Source organism: Cyprinus carpio, chromosome A10, assembly GCF_018340385.1.
Source record: "Cyprinus carpio isolate SPL01 chromosome A10, ASM1834038v1, whole genome shotgun sequence".
Lineage (NCBI taxonomy): Eukaryota > Metazoa > Chordata > Actinopteri > Cypriniformes > Cyprinidae > Cyprinus > Cyprinus carpio.
In genome coordinates this window covers 12922845-12943666 of record NC_056581.1, presented here as the reverse complement: position 1 = coordinate 12943666, position 20822 = coordinate 12922845, and the positions used below count along the sequence as shown (strand labels likewise).

At 38.1% G+C, this 20822-nt stretch overlaps 1 protein-coding gene and 1 pseudogene across 1 annotated transcript; both read left to right on the top strand.

Annotated features, from left to right (window-relative positions):
• Positions 1–6391: 6391 nt before the first annotated feature.
• LOC122146345 lies at positions 6392–11789 on the top strand (annotated as a pseudogene).
• A 909-nt stretch (positions 11790–12698) lies between these two features.
• LOC122146344 (B-cell CLL/lymphoma 7 protein family member B-A-like) lies at positions 12699–15025 on the top strand. Its single transcript, XM_042764564.1, has 5 exons — positions 12699–12725; positions 12846–12946; positions 13539–13632; positions 13991–14167; positions 14945–15025. Exons 1-5 carry the CDS (start codon positions 12699–12701, stop codon positions 15023–15025), a joined length of 480 nt encoding a protein of 159 aa, XP_042620498.1.
• Positions 15026–20822: the final 5797 nt, after the last annotated feature.

The window sequence follows — 20822 nt, the reverse complement described above, 5'->3', positions numbered from 1 at the left end:
AGTTTCTCTATTGTATATCTTTGTTTTTTTCAAAAGGTGGGTCAGTGGTGTGTTTGACACGTCCAATGAAGACGACTGTAACTGGATGTGTTGGTTCGGCCCCACAGAAACCCCCAAAAACCAGAATTTTGACCGCCCTACCGCAAGATGATGAGTTACTTTTAAAACATCACAGGTGAACTGATGGCCCCAAATATATAAAAGGGGGCGGGTACAATTATACGGTTTTATTTAACATTTAAAATATGAACAGCTTGTTTATTGTGGGTGTTTTTAAAAATTTTAAATGTCATTTACTTTAATTGGTTTCTCATTTTTTTCCCTTAAAAAATGTCCTGCCCGGAACAGCGCTTAGATTTGGTAGGAGCTTTTTATGCCAAAAAAAAAAGGACGGTTGTCTTTGGGTACTGGGTTTTTCCAAACCTTCCCCCAGGATTTCTTTTAAAATCTGGGCAAGCACAGTTACTAAAATTGGATGGGGTAATTTATTTATTTTGGGGTCTTCAGAAATGGTGTCCAACCCAAAAAAGGAGTCCCCCGGCAAAGGGGCCCCCCAACAGAGGGCCCTTCCCATCCCAGACCCGCTGCTTTTTGCCAAAACCCCGCAATTTCCGCAGGGCCCCGTCCCCGAGGTTTTCAAAAGGCCCCGGTTTTCCCAAAAAAAACCCAGCCCAAAAATTTCCCCCTCCAAACAGAGCCCAAACCCGAAAAACACGGCCCCGGGCCGGGCACAAAAAACACAGAAACCCTTTCCGAGGGGGAACAGTTGGGTTCCCGCAAAGGGGAGGTGGGAATTTCTGGGGTATGAAACCCATTTTAAAACACTTTTTTTTTTTTGAGAAAAGTAACCCTTTAAAGATTGTTTGAATGAGCTTTTTTTTTCACCCCCCATCAGAAGGGAAACCCCGGGTTTTTTTGTCCCCTGAGCAGCATCCGTACGGGGGCTTCTGATGTTTCCCCCGTCTGAATGGATTCCAAGGGGCGGGTTGCCAGAGACGGCCCCAACTCAAAAAAAACTCGGGGGACCCCGCTCCCCCCCTTCCCCCTTTTTGAAGTTTAAAGGGCAACTTTTTCAATTCATTTTGCACATCCTCTGTTTTTAAAAAACACAACCCCTACTTTAAAAATTGGGGGGTTGTTCCTTTTTTAAGGGCTTCACAATAACCCGTACTGTAAATATTTTGTAATTTTGAAAAGGAACCCAGTGACACTAAAAAATGAAATAATGCTGCTTTTTTATCACAGAAAGGGGTTTCTTTTTTAAAAAACTAAAAAAGAAAATAGTTTTTAATAATATTTTTAAATATTATTTTTATCAAATAAATGTATCCCCGGTGAGTTAAACCCCCCTTCCCAAAAAAATTTAAAAAAAACTTAATGACCCCCAAACTTTTGAAAAATAGTGTAATTTCACTTTTTTTTATTAATCAATTCTTTTCTTTTTGTTTGTTAGAGGGTGGGATGAGGAAACGATCTCTGCGTCAGGGAGGGGATCATAAAAGGGTTTACCAGTGTTGCCTCTGCAGTAAGGGTTTCAGAACAGCAGCAACCTCAACCGACACATCCGTTCCCATGGTAACTCTACCAGCATTCTGAGAAATGACTTATCACACACCATCTGACGTGCCATATGCTGAATAATATTGTGTCATATGCTTTACTGTTCATCTAAATTGTTTGTTTCATTTTACAGGCGATAAATGTTTTAAGTGTGATGAGTGTGACAAGATGTTCAGTCGAAAGGAGAGTCTGAAACAGCATATATCATACAAACACAGCAAGAAGGAGAATATGGTGCGTTTTTTAACCAATAACCTCTTATTTATTGATTTAATAAAATAACATTAAAATATGGCTAGATGCATTCATTTTAGATGAATCTGTGTTTTTGTGTGTTGTATTTGTGTATGTTTTCTTAGTCTGACATAGAGTACAGATACAAATGTTCAACCTGTGGGAAATCTTTCAGAGTGGAAAATGCCTTAAGATTTCATAACTGCAGGACGGTAAAGAATAAGTTATATTTAATGACATTCATTAAATCATTTTAGCAAAATATTGCACCATACATTTCTGTTTTAGGTTACCCACAGTAATTCTAAACCATAAATAACCACAGATAATAATAATAATAATTATTATTATTAATGAAGTGTAATATTATAATTTTTTAATTATTGGTCAGTTGACTGTTGATTTAATTCACTAATTCAGTGTGATTTAAAAAAAGTTTATTAGGATATTATGTAATTAATTAAATAAAAAGTTCATAACCCTTTTACAATTCAAGGTTTTTATATGACTTGAGTAATAAAACACAATTTAGAAATATATTTTCCAAATGCATTGTATAAATGAATAAAATAGGTATTTGACAGCATGCACAATATCTGTTTCATATGTTCTCCTCTTTTTTGCAGATGACAAAACGTTCCAGTGTGAGATATGCTCAAGGTTTTTCTCCACTAACAGTAATTTGTCCAAGCACAAAAAAAAACATGGAGAGAAACTCTATGCGTGTGAAATCTGCAATAAGATGTTCTACCGCAAAGATGTCATGCAGGACCACCAGAGGCGCATGTGGTGAGTTATTGAGATTGCTGCTTCCAGGGGCAGATTGGTCATCTGGCAATTCTGGCAAATGCCAGAGGGGCCGGATCATTTTGTGTAATGTATGTCAGTCAGATCTTTAAAAATATATAAAATAAAATTGTTTTTATCGCGTGCACGATTTCACTATGGTTAATAAGGTTAGAAGTTAGAGTTTAGAGGTTATTGGACGTTCAGTCAAAATAAAGCACATCATCAGAGAAAGTGCAACACAAGTTCATTTTCAGTAAAAGCAAAAATTAAAGAAGTCAGTAAAAGGTAGCTAATGGACTGTAAAAAAAAAAAATGAAAGGCGGGGCAGAAAAACTTTGAAAAGGGGCTCTTAAGTCCAACGCTGCTTAATGCCAAAAATTAAACCCAAATTTTTAAAAATTTTAAAAATTCGGCTGCTGAGGGAGGACAGTAGTGCCCCCGAGGTAAAAAAAAAAATGAAATACACCCGGCCAAATTTAATTTTTCCCCAAATTCTGATTTAAAGCCCCAGTGTTTTTTTTTTAAAAGTGGCTTAAATTTGGTTTAAAAAAGTTGAAAAGCTTAGCATAAAAAACCCCGTATTTTTTAAAATGTCATTGTTTCGTGATAATTGGTTACAAGGGGTTAGTTCGCCTGTTACTGAATTGCTTTGTTTGAAATATAAACAGAAAATTTTGGGGATTTAGGGGAACCATGATATAGGCTCCCGCTATGTCAAAAATCAAAAACCTTAGCAATAGCCTTTAGTAAACTTGGGGCATTTTAGTAACTTTTTTTTTAAATATGTAGATAAAAAAACTGAATACATGCATACAGTACTTTAATTTTAACAGTTTGAAAAACCCTTGGGTAGGGTTGGAACATAGGGTTTTCTATTACGGGCCCCTTTAGATGCAATAGTTGATGGGGGTATTAAAAAAGCCGGGGGTTTACGTATGTTCTCCTTGTCTGAATTGTTTACCCTTTTCCCAAAGCTAGAAGGTTGGGGGCCCCCAGGCGGGGCAAAAAATTTGCTGCTGCAGGCAAGTGTCATAAGGGTGGGAAAGGGAACAGCAATGAGAAAGCCTGACACAGATGCTCCCCGGTTTTTTAAAATGGGGCCAAAAAAAAAATTTTAAATTTAAACCCCTTAGGATGGGAGGAAATGTGGTATTTTCCCACCACGGGACACACAAATGAAATGCAGCACATCAACACTTCGGCAATTTTAATTTAAAAAAATTTGTATATAAAAAGGGTTTAAAAAACTGTAAAAATCTGTTGGTCCCCCACACACAAACTATTCCCTGCTGCAAACTATTTATATTTTTTGCTATATATTCTTTTCCCCTTTTGTGCTATTATTCTTTTTTTGTATTCAGTGTTTTCCCAAAAGTTGAGAGCAGTCAGGGGAAAAAATTTTGCTGTAATGTTTACATCCTTACTGTGTTCTTTAAAACTGGGGATGTTGTGGAACCCGTCCCGCTAGAGCCCCACGGTTTTCCCAATAACAGTGCTTGGGGAAAGGATGTTACGGTACCCCCTAGTAGAGAAAAGGGGGGAGTGTTGGTAGGAAAAAACCCAAAACGACAGACAGTGACAAAAAAGAACAAAACACTGTAGAGAGTGGTGCCCAACCCGCCGTTCAAACCCTCCCAAAGCACCCCTGCCTTTTGATTATCAAGTGCTCCTATGATCGAATTAGCGGGTTTAACCCAATTTTTTATAAGGGTTGGGGGCAAACATTTTCGGAAAAGGTAAAATCTCCGGGAAAACGGGTTGGGCCCCCCGCTGAAAGAAATTACAGTAAAAACGGGGACAAATGGCATAAACAGAAAAGAACACAACTTTATAAACACCCTCAGTTTTTTTTTCTTTTTTTTTTACTGTATGTGAAATTTGTTAAAAACGTGTGCTCTTTAAAAAGTAGTAAAATTGTTTCCCAGACACATACTTTAAATGTTTAAAAAATCTTTTACAAAAGGACTGCATGTAATATTTCACCATCTGAAAAACATATGTTGCCCGTGGGTGGGGTTGTGTGGGTGGGGTAATGGGGGCCCATGTGGCTACAGCACCGGGGCTAAATTTTTTTCCCCCCAGTCTGCCCCTGGCTGTTTCCCAATTCTTTTAAATTTAATTGTAATACTTAAAAATAAGCCAAGGACACCCCCAAGGCAAAATTAAAAATATTTATCCCCTTTTTTTTTTTAAAATGGAAAAATGGCAGGTAAAGTCTTTTTTGCTAAATCTAAATAAGCAAACCCCTTTAAAACAGATGGTTCTTGCACAAGTGTTTTTTGTTACGAACGGCCTAAATTAATTTTTCTTTGCCCTCGTTTTAAAGGGCAAAGTCATAAACCCAATTTTTTTCACTTCCTCGTGTGTGCACTAAGGTTCCAAACCTTTTGTTTTCCACAGGCCCAAAAAAACCATAAAACGAGGGGGAAGGCTGGGGGAAAATGGGGAGGAGGGAAGCAAATACAAAAAGGGAACCTTGGCCCTGTCCCATTTGGGGAAAAAGGGTGGTTTTTCTAATCAGTGAGACCAAATGGTTTTTGATATCAGACCCTGTGCAAACTAAATTTTTAAAAAAAAATAAAATTTACTCAAGGTTTTTTTCCGGGTGGGAAAAAAACAGAACAAATTTAACAAAAACCCTGGGGACAAAAAACCTGGGGAGATCTGGGGCCCGCAAGTTTTTTCCGTGTGGATGTGGAGAGATCACATTCATGTCCCTTTTAAGGTGGGGGAAAAATTGGCGTGAAAAAACTTTTTTTTCATGTCCCAAGTAGTTGGTGGGTTGTCTAAATGACTAGTCAGCCTAAAGGGAAATGCTGAAAAAAATAGGACCACCACTGTAAAAAACTTTTTTAGTTAAGGAAATTTACAGTTTAAAATGGAAGAAAGGAATTTAAATTGGAAATTTTTATTTGTGATGTTGTCTCAAATTTGGGGGCCCAAAAATGCATTTTTTTTCTCGGACATGCCTTAAGGGATGAGCAGGAGAGGGGATTTCATTAAGAAGATTGGCATCTCCAGGGGAGGAGAGTGATGACAGCTTTGATGGGGGAAGATGAGAAAAAAGGGACCCTGCATCACAAATAAAACTGAAGAAATGCAAGTAAACTGTCATTGGGGGGGAAAATTAAATATGGTGTCTGTTCTGACTTCCGAAATTTCCAGCTTTTTGAAAATTTTTAAAATTTTTAAATTTTTTTTTTCTTTTAAAATAATTTTTTTTAAACAGTAACCATCATTTCATTTTTTGTTCCAAATTGATTTTTTCCAAAAAAAAAAAATTTACAGAAAAAATCTAGATAAAAAATTCAGTTTTTGGGTTTTGCTATTTTTTAATTTTCTTTTATATGCACAAATATTGAAGCAATAAATAGTTTAACAGGCATATTTACGGGAATTATTTCTAAAATTTAAGGAATTTTAAAAGGAAAAATAATATATATATATATATATATATATAAAATATATATATTTTAAAATAAAAATATTTTTATATATATTTTATATATAAAAATCCCATGTAAAAGGTTTCCATAAAGATTTTTTGGGTTTTCCCACAAACAAAAAGGTAAAATCCTTCATTAAAATTTAATTGATTCAAAAATTTTTTTAAATTTTGCTAAATAATGATCCATTTTGTTTTTTTCTTGATTTTGTTTTAATTTTTATTCCCAGCAAAATCATTTCTTTCATATAATAAACATTTTCCTCTCTTTTTATTTATCCTTCATCAGATTTACATTGCCCAAAATTGTGACTTTCTTGAGACACATAAAGGCCCTGATAAAGAAAAAGGGTACAACGCACCATGTGTAACCGCCGTTTTGCTCTAAAGGCCAATAAACGCTCACCTGGTCACCCCGAGGGCCACCTGCCCCGATCCTGGGGCAGAAGTAAGACAGAGCTTTTTTTAAAAGGGTTTTAAATTCTTTTGCAGCTAAGTTGAATTCCCCTACTTTTTTCACGAATTTTATTTATCTGGACAAAGGGCGGTTTTTTCAACCGCATCGGCAACCTGGAGGCCCAAAAATTTATCCACCAAAAAGGGGAGGGCCCTTTTTTACCCAAATAGTAAAAGGTAGAAATTAGTGGTGTGATTACTTTAATTTTTTTATACGAGGCCCTTTGTTAAAAATGATTTAAACCCCCGGTTACTTCAGGGTGGAAAAGCCACTGCCGTTGGGTCAGTGTGGAAAGGCCTTTTCCAGGAAAGAAAATGCTAAAGGAACATTTGAGAGTCCATGGGCAACGTCAGAGACTTTCCCGTGTGGGGGTGGGAAAAGGGGAGGGCACAATTTCCCCCAATCCCCCTTGGGATGTAAAAATGAAAAACATTGCAGTTTTTTGTAACCAGAAATGAAACCCTTTTGGGGTGGTAAATATATTTTTCTGTGTTTCCAGGCATGAAGGCCAAAACATGCCCTCGGCATCATATGAAGCTGCACAAAGGGGTTAAGAATCAATTTAAAAAATGTAACCGCAAATTTGCCCAAAAAATCAACATGCTGAAGCATTACAAAAGGACACGGTGACAACCCTTCTAGGCGTGTACTTTTAATTTACATATGATCGATTTCCCAAAAAAAGATTCAAAATATAATAATGTCTTCCTTCAGGACAAAGGATTCATGTGGGGAAATTTTCGGGGAAACGTTTGGGAGAAACCGGAGGCACAAGCTTATTCCTACAGGTACGGGTTTCCGGGGAAAAAATTCTACAGGTTTTTGGGGTAGTTTCAGTTAAAAAAGTCAAATATTTACTTTTATTCGTCTTTTTCAGTTTGGAAAAAGGGTTTTTTTTATCGGTAAAAGTATGTAGAAATATATGCTGCAGAAACACATGCGGGGAACCCATGAGAAAGGGGAAGGGTCAAAGCTGCCCCCTGTGTGGCCCAAATTCCACCGCGGGGCCCCAGGGAAAAACCCCCAAAAAGGCCCCAAAAAAACCCCAGGTGAGAAACAAACCCCATAAAATTTTTTGAAAATAATAAAATAAAAACCAAATAAAATGCTTTTTTGATATTGTCAGTGATAATTAAGTGATAAATGACTGCTAAATGAAATGGGGAATTTGTGGTCTAATGGTTAAAGAGTTTGACTCCTAACCCTAAGGGTTTTGGGTTGAGTCTCGGGCGGCAATAAAGACTGAGGTGCCCTTGAGCAAGGGGAATGAACCCCCCCTGCTCCTCGGGCACCCCAACAAAAAATGGTTTCCCCTGTCCCGGGGGTTGTTCAGGGGGTGTGGGGGTGTGTTGGGGGGGTTTGTGTGGTGTCTGTTGTGTGTGTGGTGTGTGTGTGTGTGTGTGTGTTGGTGTGTGGTGTGTGTGTGTGTGTGTGTGTGGGGCGTGTGGGGGCGTCGTGGTGCGTGTGTGTGTGGGTGTACTTTGGATGGGTTAAAAGCAAACCGAATTTTGAGTATGGGTCACCATTCCGGCTGTATGTCTTCCCAAAAAAAAAAAAAAAAAAGAAATGTAAATCAAAAAAAAGTTGGGATCAAAATTTAAATTTAAACTATAGTTCATGCATAAGTTTTTTATAATTTTAAAAAAAATTTTTTGGTTCATGTTTACACCCGTTTCCACAAGATATTTACGGGTTTGGGTTCTTCATTGGAAATAGAAATCAGTTCTTTTAAATAAATACTCCCTATTTTTTTTTTACGAAAATTAAAGCTATTTTTTAACGGGACAATGACTAATGAATTTAAATTTAAATGAAAGGACAATGAAAAAGACCCAAAAAATTTCCAAATTTAAAGGGCCCTTTTTCCGAAAATTTTGAGGGTTATGGGAAAGGGTAATGTGTAATTTTTTGTAATCTCAAGAAAATTGGGGACGTACGACTGGGTGAATTTGATCAAGAAGCATCAACAGTCAGCCCCCCCTCTTTTTTTAGGTTTTTTTGGGAACAAATGTTTTATAATAGAAAGAAACGATAAATTAAAAGGGGAAAGGGGGCTTGGGAACCAAAAATTTTTTTAAATTTTTTGGGGTTTTGTTTTTCATTCCCGTTGTTCGCCCCCCTCTGCTCTGGAGAAAGGCTCTCTGACTGCAGAAAAAGCTCCGGGGAAATCCAATCCCCGCCCAAAAAGAGGGCAAACTCCCCCTTAGGGGCCTGAGCTGTTGGGGGCCGGGGGGAGAAAAAGACTTCCCCCGGGAAAACCTGAGTTCTGGCCCCGTGGGAGATGAAACCAACCCCTGTGCAGAGATTCCGGGAAAGGGTTTTTTCTACCCGTAAATTTTTTCCAAGCATTTTCCCCTTTTAAAATCCCATGAGATCCAAAACAAACCTAGACTTTGTTGTTTTTTTTACTTTGATGCTTTCTGGTCTTGTTGAGGAGATTCTTTCCTAGTCAAAATTTAACTTTAAAACCGACCCCGATCTTTACCGTGTTTTTAAAAAAAATTGGGCCTTTTATTTTTAAATGTTTATTCATTTTATCATAAAGAAAAAACCCCCCTGTTAAAGTACCCCCACAGGTGGTAGTTTCTGGTGACCCTAAGGCCCCCCCCAGCCCCCCTCCAAACCCAGGCAGTTTGACCAACATCACTGTTACCCCCCCTCCCCCCCCCACCCGCTCCCGCCCAGTTCAGCAGCCCTTGGGCCCTTTGCCGTCGGCCATCTTGCCCCCAGGCGTCGCCCCCCCCCCTTGGACAGCTCCCCCTCCCCGGGGACATTGATGCCGTCAGGGGGGGGTTCAACGGTCTGCACCCAAGGGCCCGCAGAAACCCAGTCAAGGGCGGGGGGATGGGCAGGGTCCCGCTTCAAAAATCAGTCCGGGGCATTTTTATCAACCCCATTTCCCGTCCCCCCCATCTCCCCACCCGTGGGGGACCCGGGTCCCAAATGGAGGGCCCCCCGCACCGACCGGCCGGAATATGGGACCACCATAGATGAGACCCCGACAGACTCTCAGGCCCTCAGGCCCTCCAGAGCAGCCCCAACCACTGCCAGAGCAAAAGGGATCAGATTCAAACCCCAAATCACAGGACCTCCCCAAAAACAGACCCCTACAGAACCCCAGATGTTCAGCTCTGAGAAATTAAGAAATGATTTTTAATTTAGACTAAGGTTCATTTTGGAAGTTGGTTTTGAATTTGGACCAATTGATGGAAATTTTTGATGGAAGGGAATTGGTTTTTTTACTAATTTGGCCTTTTCCTAGTTGAAAATACGACTGTGACTATAAATTAAACCAAAAAACTTTTGTTTGAATTTATTAAAAAACCCGGGGACAATTTCAGAGATTTTTTTTTTTTAAATGAATGCATGAAATATCTGGGATAATTTAAAAAGGCCCGGGGCCTTGTTTTTTAAAATGTTTACTCAGATTTTATTTTGTTGTAATGTCATTTCTGTAGCACCTGTGGATTGATGGTTCCCAAAAAAAGAATCGATATAAATGTAAAACATTGATAAAATTTTATGTAGCTGTTATTGCTGCTGACTGGTTTTGTGTTTGTCCCTAGAGCGTTTATCACTTGGCGGGCTAATGGGAGACCTCTCGCTCTATAAGATGATTAACAAGGTGATGGGACGTTCCGTTTCAAAGATGCAGAGGATAATTTCCCGGCCAAAAACACAGGGATCGTTATCAACATCGGAATTCGCTGAGACAGGTCAGGGACTCCAGTAATTAAATGATCTGCCACAAACTATTCAAGCAAGCTTGCATAAGACTATTAGTTAATGTTATATTTGATTTTCAGGCAAATTTATAATGTCTGCCTCTGTTGGACACTACCAGTGTGTCTGGGATCTGAAAGGAGAGGTTTTAGCTTACTATAAACACTAATCAGAGACCAACTCGCATGATGTTGCTGTGTCACCGTGTGGCAAGGTGAGTTCAAGAAACAATCACAAGCAGCAGCCACCTCCTGATGTGCGCCCGCATCAGTGGTTAATAAAGAGTGTGGATCGTAATGCACATAGAAATGAAACTTTATGCATGTCTTTCTCCTTCTCAAAGGCGTTGCGTTGCTTCCTGTGGCTTTACACTGGAGCTGCTGAAGGTGTGGGAGGTTTGCTTTGCTAAATTCGGGGAGTTCAAAGAGGTTTGCCCGTGGCACACTTCTTTTGTTCGACCGGAGGGACCCGCAGCTGGGGTTACCCCCTTCTCCTTTCGATTTCGTCTAAGACTCGCGGAGGCAAGCATCTTCTCTCGTTTACCCTACCAAACATATATATGCAATACATCACGCTATTTAGATCAATAAAATCACCAATAGATAACTAATTCATCCAATAAATATATGATATATTATATAAATAAATGTTAAATGTCAATCATGCGATTGTTTAGTGTTTAATACTCTTATGGCCGTTAGTAATATTTTGGAATTAGATTTATTTTTTATTTATTATTTTAGCACTTATACTGTGGCTTTGTCTTTATTTTTATATTTTAAATATTTATATTTAGCTTCAATTTATATTTATTCAGTAATTTTAGTACTTCAAATTAAACTATATTGTGTCGGATCTAATATTTATATTTTATTTTCTTAGAACTTTATTTCAGTTAACAAAACAATTGTAGTAGTTTTAGTTAACAAAAAACAACAATGTTATTAATTAGTGAACAGAAATTTTATAACATGTTATTAAGGTGTGTTAATAATTTTGTTATTTGAGTCTGAACTTTGCAGGAACTTGAATTGGCAGTTTTCATTCAGTTTTGATAGCAATGTTCAATAACATTTCTGTCACTGCCTTTTACAGAATGGTGACTGTGTCCAAAGACGGGCACGTGGAAGCTGTGGGAAACTGATGTGGAATATAAGAAAAAGCAGGACCCATATTTGCTCCGGACCGTGCCATGTCGGGTGTCGGAGGGGAGCCGCATTGCCCTGTCTCCCGACGGTCGTGTAGTGGCCATATCAAACGGTTGTGATATAGCCATGTTCAGTGCCAGCACTGGTGAACTCGAGGAGGAGTTTCACAGTGTTCACAGCGAAGATAACTGGCCTTAAGTTTGACATCAATAATGGTTTTCTTGAGTGAGTGGTGGGGGACCGTGCCGTCCCGTCTTTCACAATGTAACGGTTACCCGTGCTGCCATCCAGGACATGCAGAGCATGCTGAAGAAAGCCTCAAATGATGGAGTGAGACAGAGACTCCAGCGGCAGATAACAGATGCTCCAGAATACTCTGGACACAGTGCTGAATGCAACAAAAGAACTAAAAGCTGGTTATTTTTTCACTTGAAAGTGAATCTGTTTTTTGGTTGCTTTCTTGTCCAGTTTATTGAATAAATCGGGTGTTTTTAAGTGTTTGGCCGATTTTGTTCCTTTTTCTAAAAGTTACTAATGCCATCTCTTTGTGGCTTTAAAAGTGACACTTTTCACTTTTCAGGAGAAATATAGTGTCTGCAAGGCAAAGAAATACTGTCATACTGAGGTGGTAAAAATGCAACCTTTTAATTTATAAATAAATATAGATAGATAATTTTATGTTGATCATTTTCCTTATTCAAAAGAGATGAATTTATAATCTCAGAACTCAATTTTGAAAATGTTTATTCATTTGTATGTTTTCTTGTTGCATTGCAGTAGAAATTTGAATTTTTTATAATTAGTCTATGCTTTCGTGTCATGTCACCGGCATATTGAACTGGGAATATTTTCATGATCAAAAGAACCTTTAAGGAATTACTATCCGCGAGTTTATGCGAATTAAAAAGTACATAATAAAAAAGTATGTTATGTTTTTTAATCAAATCAGAAAACAGAAAAGCTCAATATGTAATTTATTACATTTTGTATCTTATTCATTTCTGAAAAAACATCACAACTACCCAACGGCTTGATTAATATAAAATAGCATCTAAAATATTTTAATAGTAACTTTAGTAGTACAATACACAGTTTGATATCTAATTTCGTTAAAATAAATAAATAAAAAACAAGCCAAACCGGGAGGACCGTTATTTGAAATGAACTTAACCTTGTATGAGTTATATTAAAGCAGTTAGGTTTAAATATGTAAAAAAAAAAAAAAATTACAAATGGGGTTTGGGAACTAAAAATATAGGACTAGTGGCTTTTTCCATCTATAATAACGTTAACATAAATTTACAAAGATAAACAACTGCAGCTAAGTGTGACCTCTATAAGTATGGGAATCAGTCAAGAAGCCTGGAAAGTAGAGTAATGTACTAACACACGTTTCTCGCGTGCGAGACTGCGACGAAAAACAACCAGACATGCGAGCCGACACGATTCCAGTAAGCTATAACCACCAACTCTGAAAAAACACACCAAGACCAGCAATGTTCCGGGTCGCTCGGTCCGCGCGGAGACCCGAAGCCGCGCTAAAGATGACATTAAGAAAGTGATGGCGGCTATTGAGAGAGTACGGAGATGGTGAGTATAACGGGTGGCGTCACGATACTTTCAAAGAGGGAAATGTTTTTCAAAAGAGAAACTTCAGTCGGAAAGGAGGGGGAGTTTAATAAGAGGATGCCGTTTGATTGACACAAGAGACAGCCAATGGCCGTGCACTGGTCTTTGTTTTCTCAAGGGACAAGTGCAAAAACTAAACTAGAGAGGACTTTAAAAAGGTTTCATCTTGTGTTGAAGAGGCGTAGTGTGTAGGACTGTCAGTAACCTTACATTATATTATTGTTCTTTTTTACTAGGTTATAAAGTCTATTATACATTTACTGTGCAAGAGAGTAATCCTAGCACATTCAATCAGGGTTTAGGCCAGCAGAAACCAAGCACTTTTTTGATTGCAATAAATGGAGATATTGGATAGGGTTCAACTCATCAACAAATGGACTTTGTAATCCCACATGTCCTGAAAAAAGCAGCTCTTAGAGGAGCCTTTAAACTTTCTCCATCTGGAAACTTGATAAGTGCTTTTTTCTGCATGGTTGCGTTTTTAACCTGGAGACTTGATAGAGCTTTCGAGTCATGTATATGGGAACCCTGTTACACAATTGCTCTATTTCAGGGAGAAGAAATGGGTCACAGTTGGAGATACATCATTAAGAATATTTAAATGGGTTCCTGTGGTGGACACAAAGATTCTTACGCCCACAAACAATGTTCACTTCTCTTGTTTTTTATTGTTTGAGAGTTCGTTCATACTAATCACAGATAGCTGTAAAGTAATGGATGTTCCAAACTTCTTCTCTTTTTACTGCATCTGTACTGATATCTTTTAGAAGGACAGAGCAAGTTGTCCCTGTGGGTGGTGAGAGCAACGGAATAATTTTCCCACAGAGAGTCACTGATAACTCCTGTTCGGTACTGTTAGAATTTCAAGGAAACATCGGCATGGAGATTCCGTTTTAAGGCATAGTTTACCCAAACATGAACATTTTTCCCATAAATCAGCTTCTATTTGTTTTCTTCTTTCATGTTAAATTTAAATCTTCCTTGCTTGCCTCCTGGCTTTCGCAGATTAGAACCAACCATAGTTCTCTGTCAGACTACTACCAGCTTAAAGTAGCTGCAGACAGCAGCAATAACTCCCAGTCCTACAGCCCAGTGAGCCGTTCAGCCCTGCACTTCAGAGTCCTAGACTACCCTGCAGATGATTCCCAGCGGCCCACCCTCGACCAAGAATTCGCATGGAAGGTGAGACTCATGCCTTGCTTTTTCAGTTAATTTAATGTTAATCTCAGAGCTGAAGATTAAACTTCATGACATTCTTTTTTTATTTATATTATACATTTCCAAGGTATATTCCATGTTTATAATTCTTGTAATTTTATACATTTTGCTTAAATAAATCTCATCATATTAACCTGAGAATTTCACAGTAAGTTGTAGTATCACACCATTTGTGTAAGAATGCTGACATCAATAACAACAAAAAAAATTGCATTGTTTTATCTCCAGTACTGGACACATTATACAAACCAATAAAGTATAAAAAAACCCCGGAGATACATAATGAGTCCGTAAAATGGCACCACTTTTAATAAACAATAAGGAAAAACATAACTTTTATTTGTTTCTAAGCCGCTGCTGCAGTCAAGTGAGGATCGCAGATGAGCCACCGAGACGGATCAAGAAATCTTTTCCCCCTCACTGCTCAGGTACAAAAGTAGTCAGAGGTTCTACATAAAGCATAAATGCTGGGACAGCTTCTCTGCCTGGGCTAGAACCTTGCTTGCCTTATTTTTTGGTATACAGTATATGTGCAAAAAATGTAAAAAAATTACATAGATACCTATATATAATAATTAACTATATATAATGAATTTTTTAACAAAGATTTGTTATTTATTCTAATAGATTATTTTTTTATTATTATTATTTATTTTTTTTTGATTGTATTTATTGAGCCTTTTGTACTACTAAAAATGAATAACTAATTAATAATGAACTGCTCTCTTTTTCTCTGTACAGGAGGATGAGGACAGCTGTGGAGCCCCAACACCGAAAAGAATCTGTACTGAGCAGGTCTCGATCATTCAATTGCCCCTTTAGTTAACACAATACCACACTGCGCACACACTGTACACTGGGCATTGATAATCAGCCAGACTGATCACTGACCTTCCTGGGAATCCGCTGCCAAAGACACAATATGGACCAGACATCTAAAAAGCACTATATTTATTATCGCGATGGGATCGGCTTTGCAAACATTTCCAGCAACATTGTAGCCCTTTTTGTAGCTCCCAGAATATGCTTCCATTAGGTGTTATGTCAGGATTATTGTTTATTTTTGAAGATCTCTATAGGTAGAATCTCTGAGATTAGGAATTGTTATCTCTTACACCAATTCTGACATATATAAGATATGAGAGCATTGAGTTCAAGCGTTTATATAGGCCACCCCCCAAAAAAAAAGAGACTATTAACTAGACATTCCTGTTTACAGGGAGAATGAATGAATGTACTATCACCATAAAGCCCTTGTTGAAATTGCTGTTACAGTTATTATAATGCTAATAGTTTTATTTGATCTTCAGTTGAATGTGATGCTTGTTAAAAAAAAAAGAAAGCCATAATCTAATTTCATGCTGACTAAAGGATTAGCCATTATTGAAAAAAAACATCAAATCCTCCAAAACCAAGACAAAAAGCAAGTTAAATGACTACTTGAAATGCAATTTAATACACCAGCTTTATGCACAAGTACTCTTATTAGACCACACCATTCCTTTTAATAAAAACAATGACTCAACATGCAGAATGTCTCGAATAAATTCTGTAAGATTACATGCATACAGATTAAAATGAAGTATTTAAGTCATGTTTCAAAAGATGTGAATAATATCTAGATTTTCTGTTTGTAGATTCTGCTCTCAGGGTCTGTAGTACCTCCAACTGTCTATCAGCTCTCATTTGTTGCAGTAATTGAACATTTACTTTTTTGTCTCTGTAGTACACCCCTAAAAACGCCTGTCTTTTATGCCACCTTTTATTTTTTGCAAACTGGTCTAGTGGGCACTTTGAGTTCAATGAAGCAGTCATATTGTTATTTGATGCAAATATCATTAAAAAATTTAGACCTTTCAAGATTCAGATTCAAGATTTATTTTTGTCTTTATTCTTTAAAAATAACAATGCACACTACAGTTCAAACATTTGGTGTTACGGTTGTTTTTTTGTTTTTTTGCTAAATAAATTAATACTTTTATTCAGCGAGGGTGCATTAAAAATCGGTGAAAAGAGACCATAAAGATATTTAAAATGTTACAAAAGATTTCCATTTCAAATAAATGCTGTTCTTTTGAACTTTCTATTAATCAAAGAATCGTGGTGAAAAAATGGTTTCTTCAAAAATATTAAGCCGCACAACCTTGATATAATAAGAAATGTTTCTTGAGCAACAAATCAGCATATTAGAATGATTTCTGACGGATCACGTGACACAAGACTGGAATAATGTCTGCAGAACATTCAACTTTACATCACATCAAATTGCTTTTTCAAATATTTTCAAATATAACACAGTAAAAATATTATTATGTGTACTGTACTCAAAAACACTGGAAAATCTACCAGCCCCAATTGGTTGGTAGCGTATATTAAAAAAAAAAATTAAATTTTGTATGGGGATTCAATTCAAAACTTGTCGTTTTGACCTGCATGTGGCGCTGAAGCCCCATTTTTCATAAAATAAATAAATAAAAAATCTTAGCTCTTGTTTTAACATAACTAACAACATCTTAGATATAACCTATTGCAAACACATGATTTCTTTCACTTCAAATACATCATTAGAACGTCCCTGTACTTGAATTTGAGCCGACAGATTATTATACAAGTATCCTTAAAATAACCACCTAGACGCAGAGCGTGTTTAAATGTCAAACTACGCCTGCGCGCAAGCATTTTTTGGCAAATAGCTGACTCATGAGTGTAGAAAAGAGTACTAGATAGTCACTCAGAAATAGGTTAGTGAAGCCACAGGGCAAGCCCATGTTTGGACGTTCCATAAAAAGGGGATATGCTATTTTACATCTAGTCAGTGAGGCCTACTACCTTCCGAGCGAACAACGCACCTCAGGTCTCTCAATAACTCACTCAGGCGTTTAACACAACTCGTCTGAGGAGTGATAACATCAGATAAAGCCAAACAGGTGAATAAGGCAAGAAGCCTTAACTCTACGGCACGTCGGACCATACGCGATGAGGGAGACTATAACATGGAAACAATCTCTTGATATTTTCATGTTTTCCTTATCCGATGCTTATTAAAGCTTCCGGGCAGCATATGCTATCAGGTTCCAGTGTGAGACTGCACGCGCACCAAGTGGTCGGAACACAACACTGGAGCAAACACGCTCAACAGGTAAACCTGTCGCCGGCTGCAATAAACTTTAGGTTATGAAGATTATTAAATTATTATTATTAAAAATTATTAAAGCCTTATTATTCTGCAGAATTTATGGATTAAGGTAAATCAACTCGATAAACTTGGAATAGCTTAAACAATTCTATTACTGTCTAATTTTTTATTTCTAGATATTCACAAACTGTTTCTGTGGCTTTGCACCTTTTCTATCTGTCTGTCTGTCTGTCCCTAAACACGTCTGTGGAGGCCATCCCCACCCGAGGAGCCCCACCTAATTAAGTTCCTAGAAAAACTATAAACTGAAACAATGGCAAAATTTTTGTTTATGTCAAAAATGAAGCATTCTTTTCCTAAAAGACAGTGGGCAAAATATTTAAATGGTTTTACATGCGGTTGAGGTTGAGCTCTTTAGTCTAGGCACGTGTGGAGCTTCTCATATGTCTGTGGTCCCGGTCACAACTCCTCACAGGTCTGTCCTGTGAAAAAAATTCTGAACGGCGACTTGAATAATGAAACAAACAGTGCAGTGTCACAGTCCTGGTGTGTTTTGAATCATTTGAGATGTCTCAGAAGTCAGGGAAGTTTCCCAGAGATTGAGTTTAAAAACAAAGCATGCAGATGCAGGCACACATTGTTATTTTTTTTTATTGTTGTTTTAGTTCTTCTCCTCAAGAATGTCTTTCAGAACTCTTTTTAGGTGTTATATGAATGTCGGGAGAGAATAAATACATATTCAGTCTCCTGTGGTAAAGGAAAAAAGATATGCTTATTCGCCAAACTGAGAGGGTCTCTCTGGAGGACCCCAGTCCACGGAGCTGTATTTTATCCTCGCTTTTGAAGTAAAGGAGATTTATGAAAGAAACATTATGGCACTAAATATTTGAAGCCACCCAACTGTTTGTGCATTGCCATCAATCTGAGTTTTGTGAAAAGGAAATCTCAGGCTCTCTCTACCTAATTCTCTTATTTTCCATGATTTAATTCCTTATTGTCTGATATGTAAATAAATTTTGCACATTCATTTCTCCATTGTTTTTTTTTTTTCTGTTTAATTCTTGATTTTGCAGTATTCTGATTTGTCTGGTCTTTGTCATTGTCATTGTTTATTCAACATGGAATGAATAAGGAACTGGTGCCAGTACACAGTACAGAAGACCGTTTCATGCCAGACGCAAAATTGGGACAGAGACTGTTGTGCAGCGGCTGTTTCAGAGTTGCTTTGCCGATGGCCTGGACCATGTTCATAATTAGTTAGGTAGAGAGGAAATGATTTATTTGTTTGTATTGGGTTGTATTTTGTTTTTTATTCTCTCTTTAATTTGGTTGGAAAGTAACAGACTCTGTGCATGCTTTGCCTCTGTATTCTCCCTAGCTACAGGTCTTCTGGTGAGACCCGTGTATAGAGTAGTGACCTACAGGAAAATCACTTCTCTGGAATGGCGATGTTGTCCAGGATTCCCATGGGGAAGACTGCAGAGAGGGTGATGGAGCTCATTTTTTGCTGATTTCAAGTTCACTGAAGCATGAGTACTGAATCATTTGAATGACTGTAAAGACAAAGGAATTGTTAGGTGCTTGTGAGCCAATTACATAGACATTTATTAGGGGTGTTTGCTAAGACAAGCAAAAACATAGCACAACTATCATAGAGATTTATGTGGTTGGCCTCTTTTGACTTGTGACCCTAAGTAATCTTCAGATACTAACAATGCCCTTAGCAACCACCCCTGAAAACCCAGGCATCGGGGGTATAGACCCCCCCTCGGGTCCATTTGCCATGTGGGCCCCCTCAACCATTTCCGCCGCGGGGCCCGTGTGCGTACCAGTTGAACCCCCCCCCAAGGACGCCCTGACAACCACCCAGAACACCCAGGCAATGAATAAACTTTATTAGAGGTGTGTGTTGCTAAAGCCTGGCCACATTACGGGGTTTAAGATCCTACCCCGGATTATGAAATCTGGTTGAAGCACACACAGAATATGGACGATTGAGTGCAGAATTTTCTTCCCCTCAAAGTATTAAAATACTCATGCACACTACATAGTCAAGATTGTAAAAATGGTTGGTAGCCGTCGAGCCAAGCACTATTTCTGATACAGCCCACTCGTTAATTGTCATTTTTTATAATTATCACAGTTAAGTCGCGCGCACACCATAGGGTGGGATCCGCCGTAATACATTCATCTGACTGGCAGATGCAATTTGACATTGTCGTTCAGCAATGTTTATCATATATGTTATGCCAGCACTCTACTGCTCGTATCAGTTTTTCACTTGTACATCTCTTGTCACTTGACACGGTTTCGTCTATGGTACGTTTCCGACAACATTATACAGACTGTTTTTTGTGCAATTAGATTTGCCAAAACTTCTAGAAGCCCAGCTTACTTCCATCTCCACTATCCCGACAGACCGTAGTACAGCAGCTGTGTTTTTTTTTTTTGTGTTTGTGTATGGGATCTTGTGTTGAATTTTTTTGGAGTATGCCTTCGATTTAATCATTAAGTGTCAATCATCCTGATTTAAAAAATCCCAAAAAAACAAAAAAAAAAAATATCAACAGGTTTGATATTGATTCAGGGTGGCCCCTCAATTCGTGTGCGAAGCAGATGGGGATGTGCAAGATTCGAATTTGTAACGCTCTACATTACACCATTAACCACTCCGTTGCTGAAACATTGGAACCGATCGGGACCTTGAAAAGATTTTTTTTTCTTTGAAAAATTCTCGGGAGAGGAAAATCAGGCTAACAGGCCTAACACTCTTGTCTGTGAGCCCGGCTTAAGACACAAAACTACCTAGATTTATCGTAGCAGATTTTGTGGTTGGTCCTCTTTGCCTTGTGTAAACAAGCAAACACACAGAAACCATACATAACACCCTAGCGAACACCCTAACAACCACATAGCATCACCCTGGAACCACCTAACACCCATTATAAATATTTCATGGTTGTCCTCTTTGATTATAGTTGATAAGCCAGCAGCTATATAAAAGCCACCCCAACTACCCTAGCAACCGCATAGCCTACCGCCTAGCAACCACTAGACACCTACAGTTGCAGAGCATGTCCTGCACACTGCCCAGAACACACAGGCAAGATATTTGCCAGTTTTGCTCTTTTGATTTGGGAAAGCAACAACCACATAGCTACTCATCACACTAGCAACCACTCTGCACAACCTAGCAAACCGCCACAGCAAATGGCCTGGCAAACTACCCAGACTAATACCAAGATATCTAGCAAGAGATTTGGCACCAAAACAGACACCACCCTCACATTTGACATTGGCATGGTTTGGGTGGGTGGTCTCTTTTTTTATAAAAAGTAAGTCTCTTATCAACAAGGAAAGATCCCTTACATTTATTGTGTGGGTAGACAACAGCTGTAGCTTATCTTAGTGGGAAATCAATCATTCTGGGTGAACTCCCAAAACGGAATGGAGTCCATATCATATGCTCGATCTGAATGTATT

Bases quoted from the DNA above. Each gene is read 5' to 3' on its own strand.
- LOC122146344 (XM_042764564.1), top strand. From the start codon at position 12,699: ATGGGAATCAGTCAAGAAGCCTGGAAA. The intron at 12,947-13,538 runs GTGAGTATAACG...GCTCTATTTCAG, and splicing joins ATTGAGAGAGTACGGAGATG to GGAGAAGAAATGGGTCACAG. The intron at 14,168-14,944 runs GTGAGACTCATG...TTCTCTGTACAG, and splicing joins ACCAAGAATTCGCATGGAAG to GAGGATGAGGACAGCTGTGG.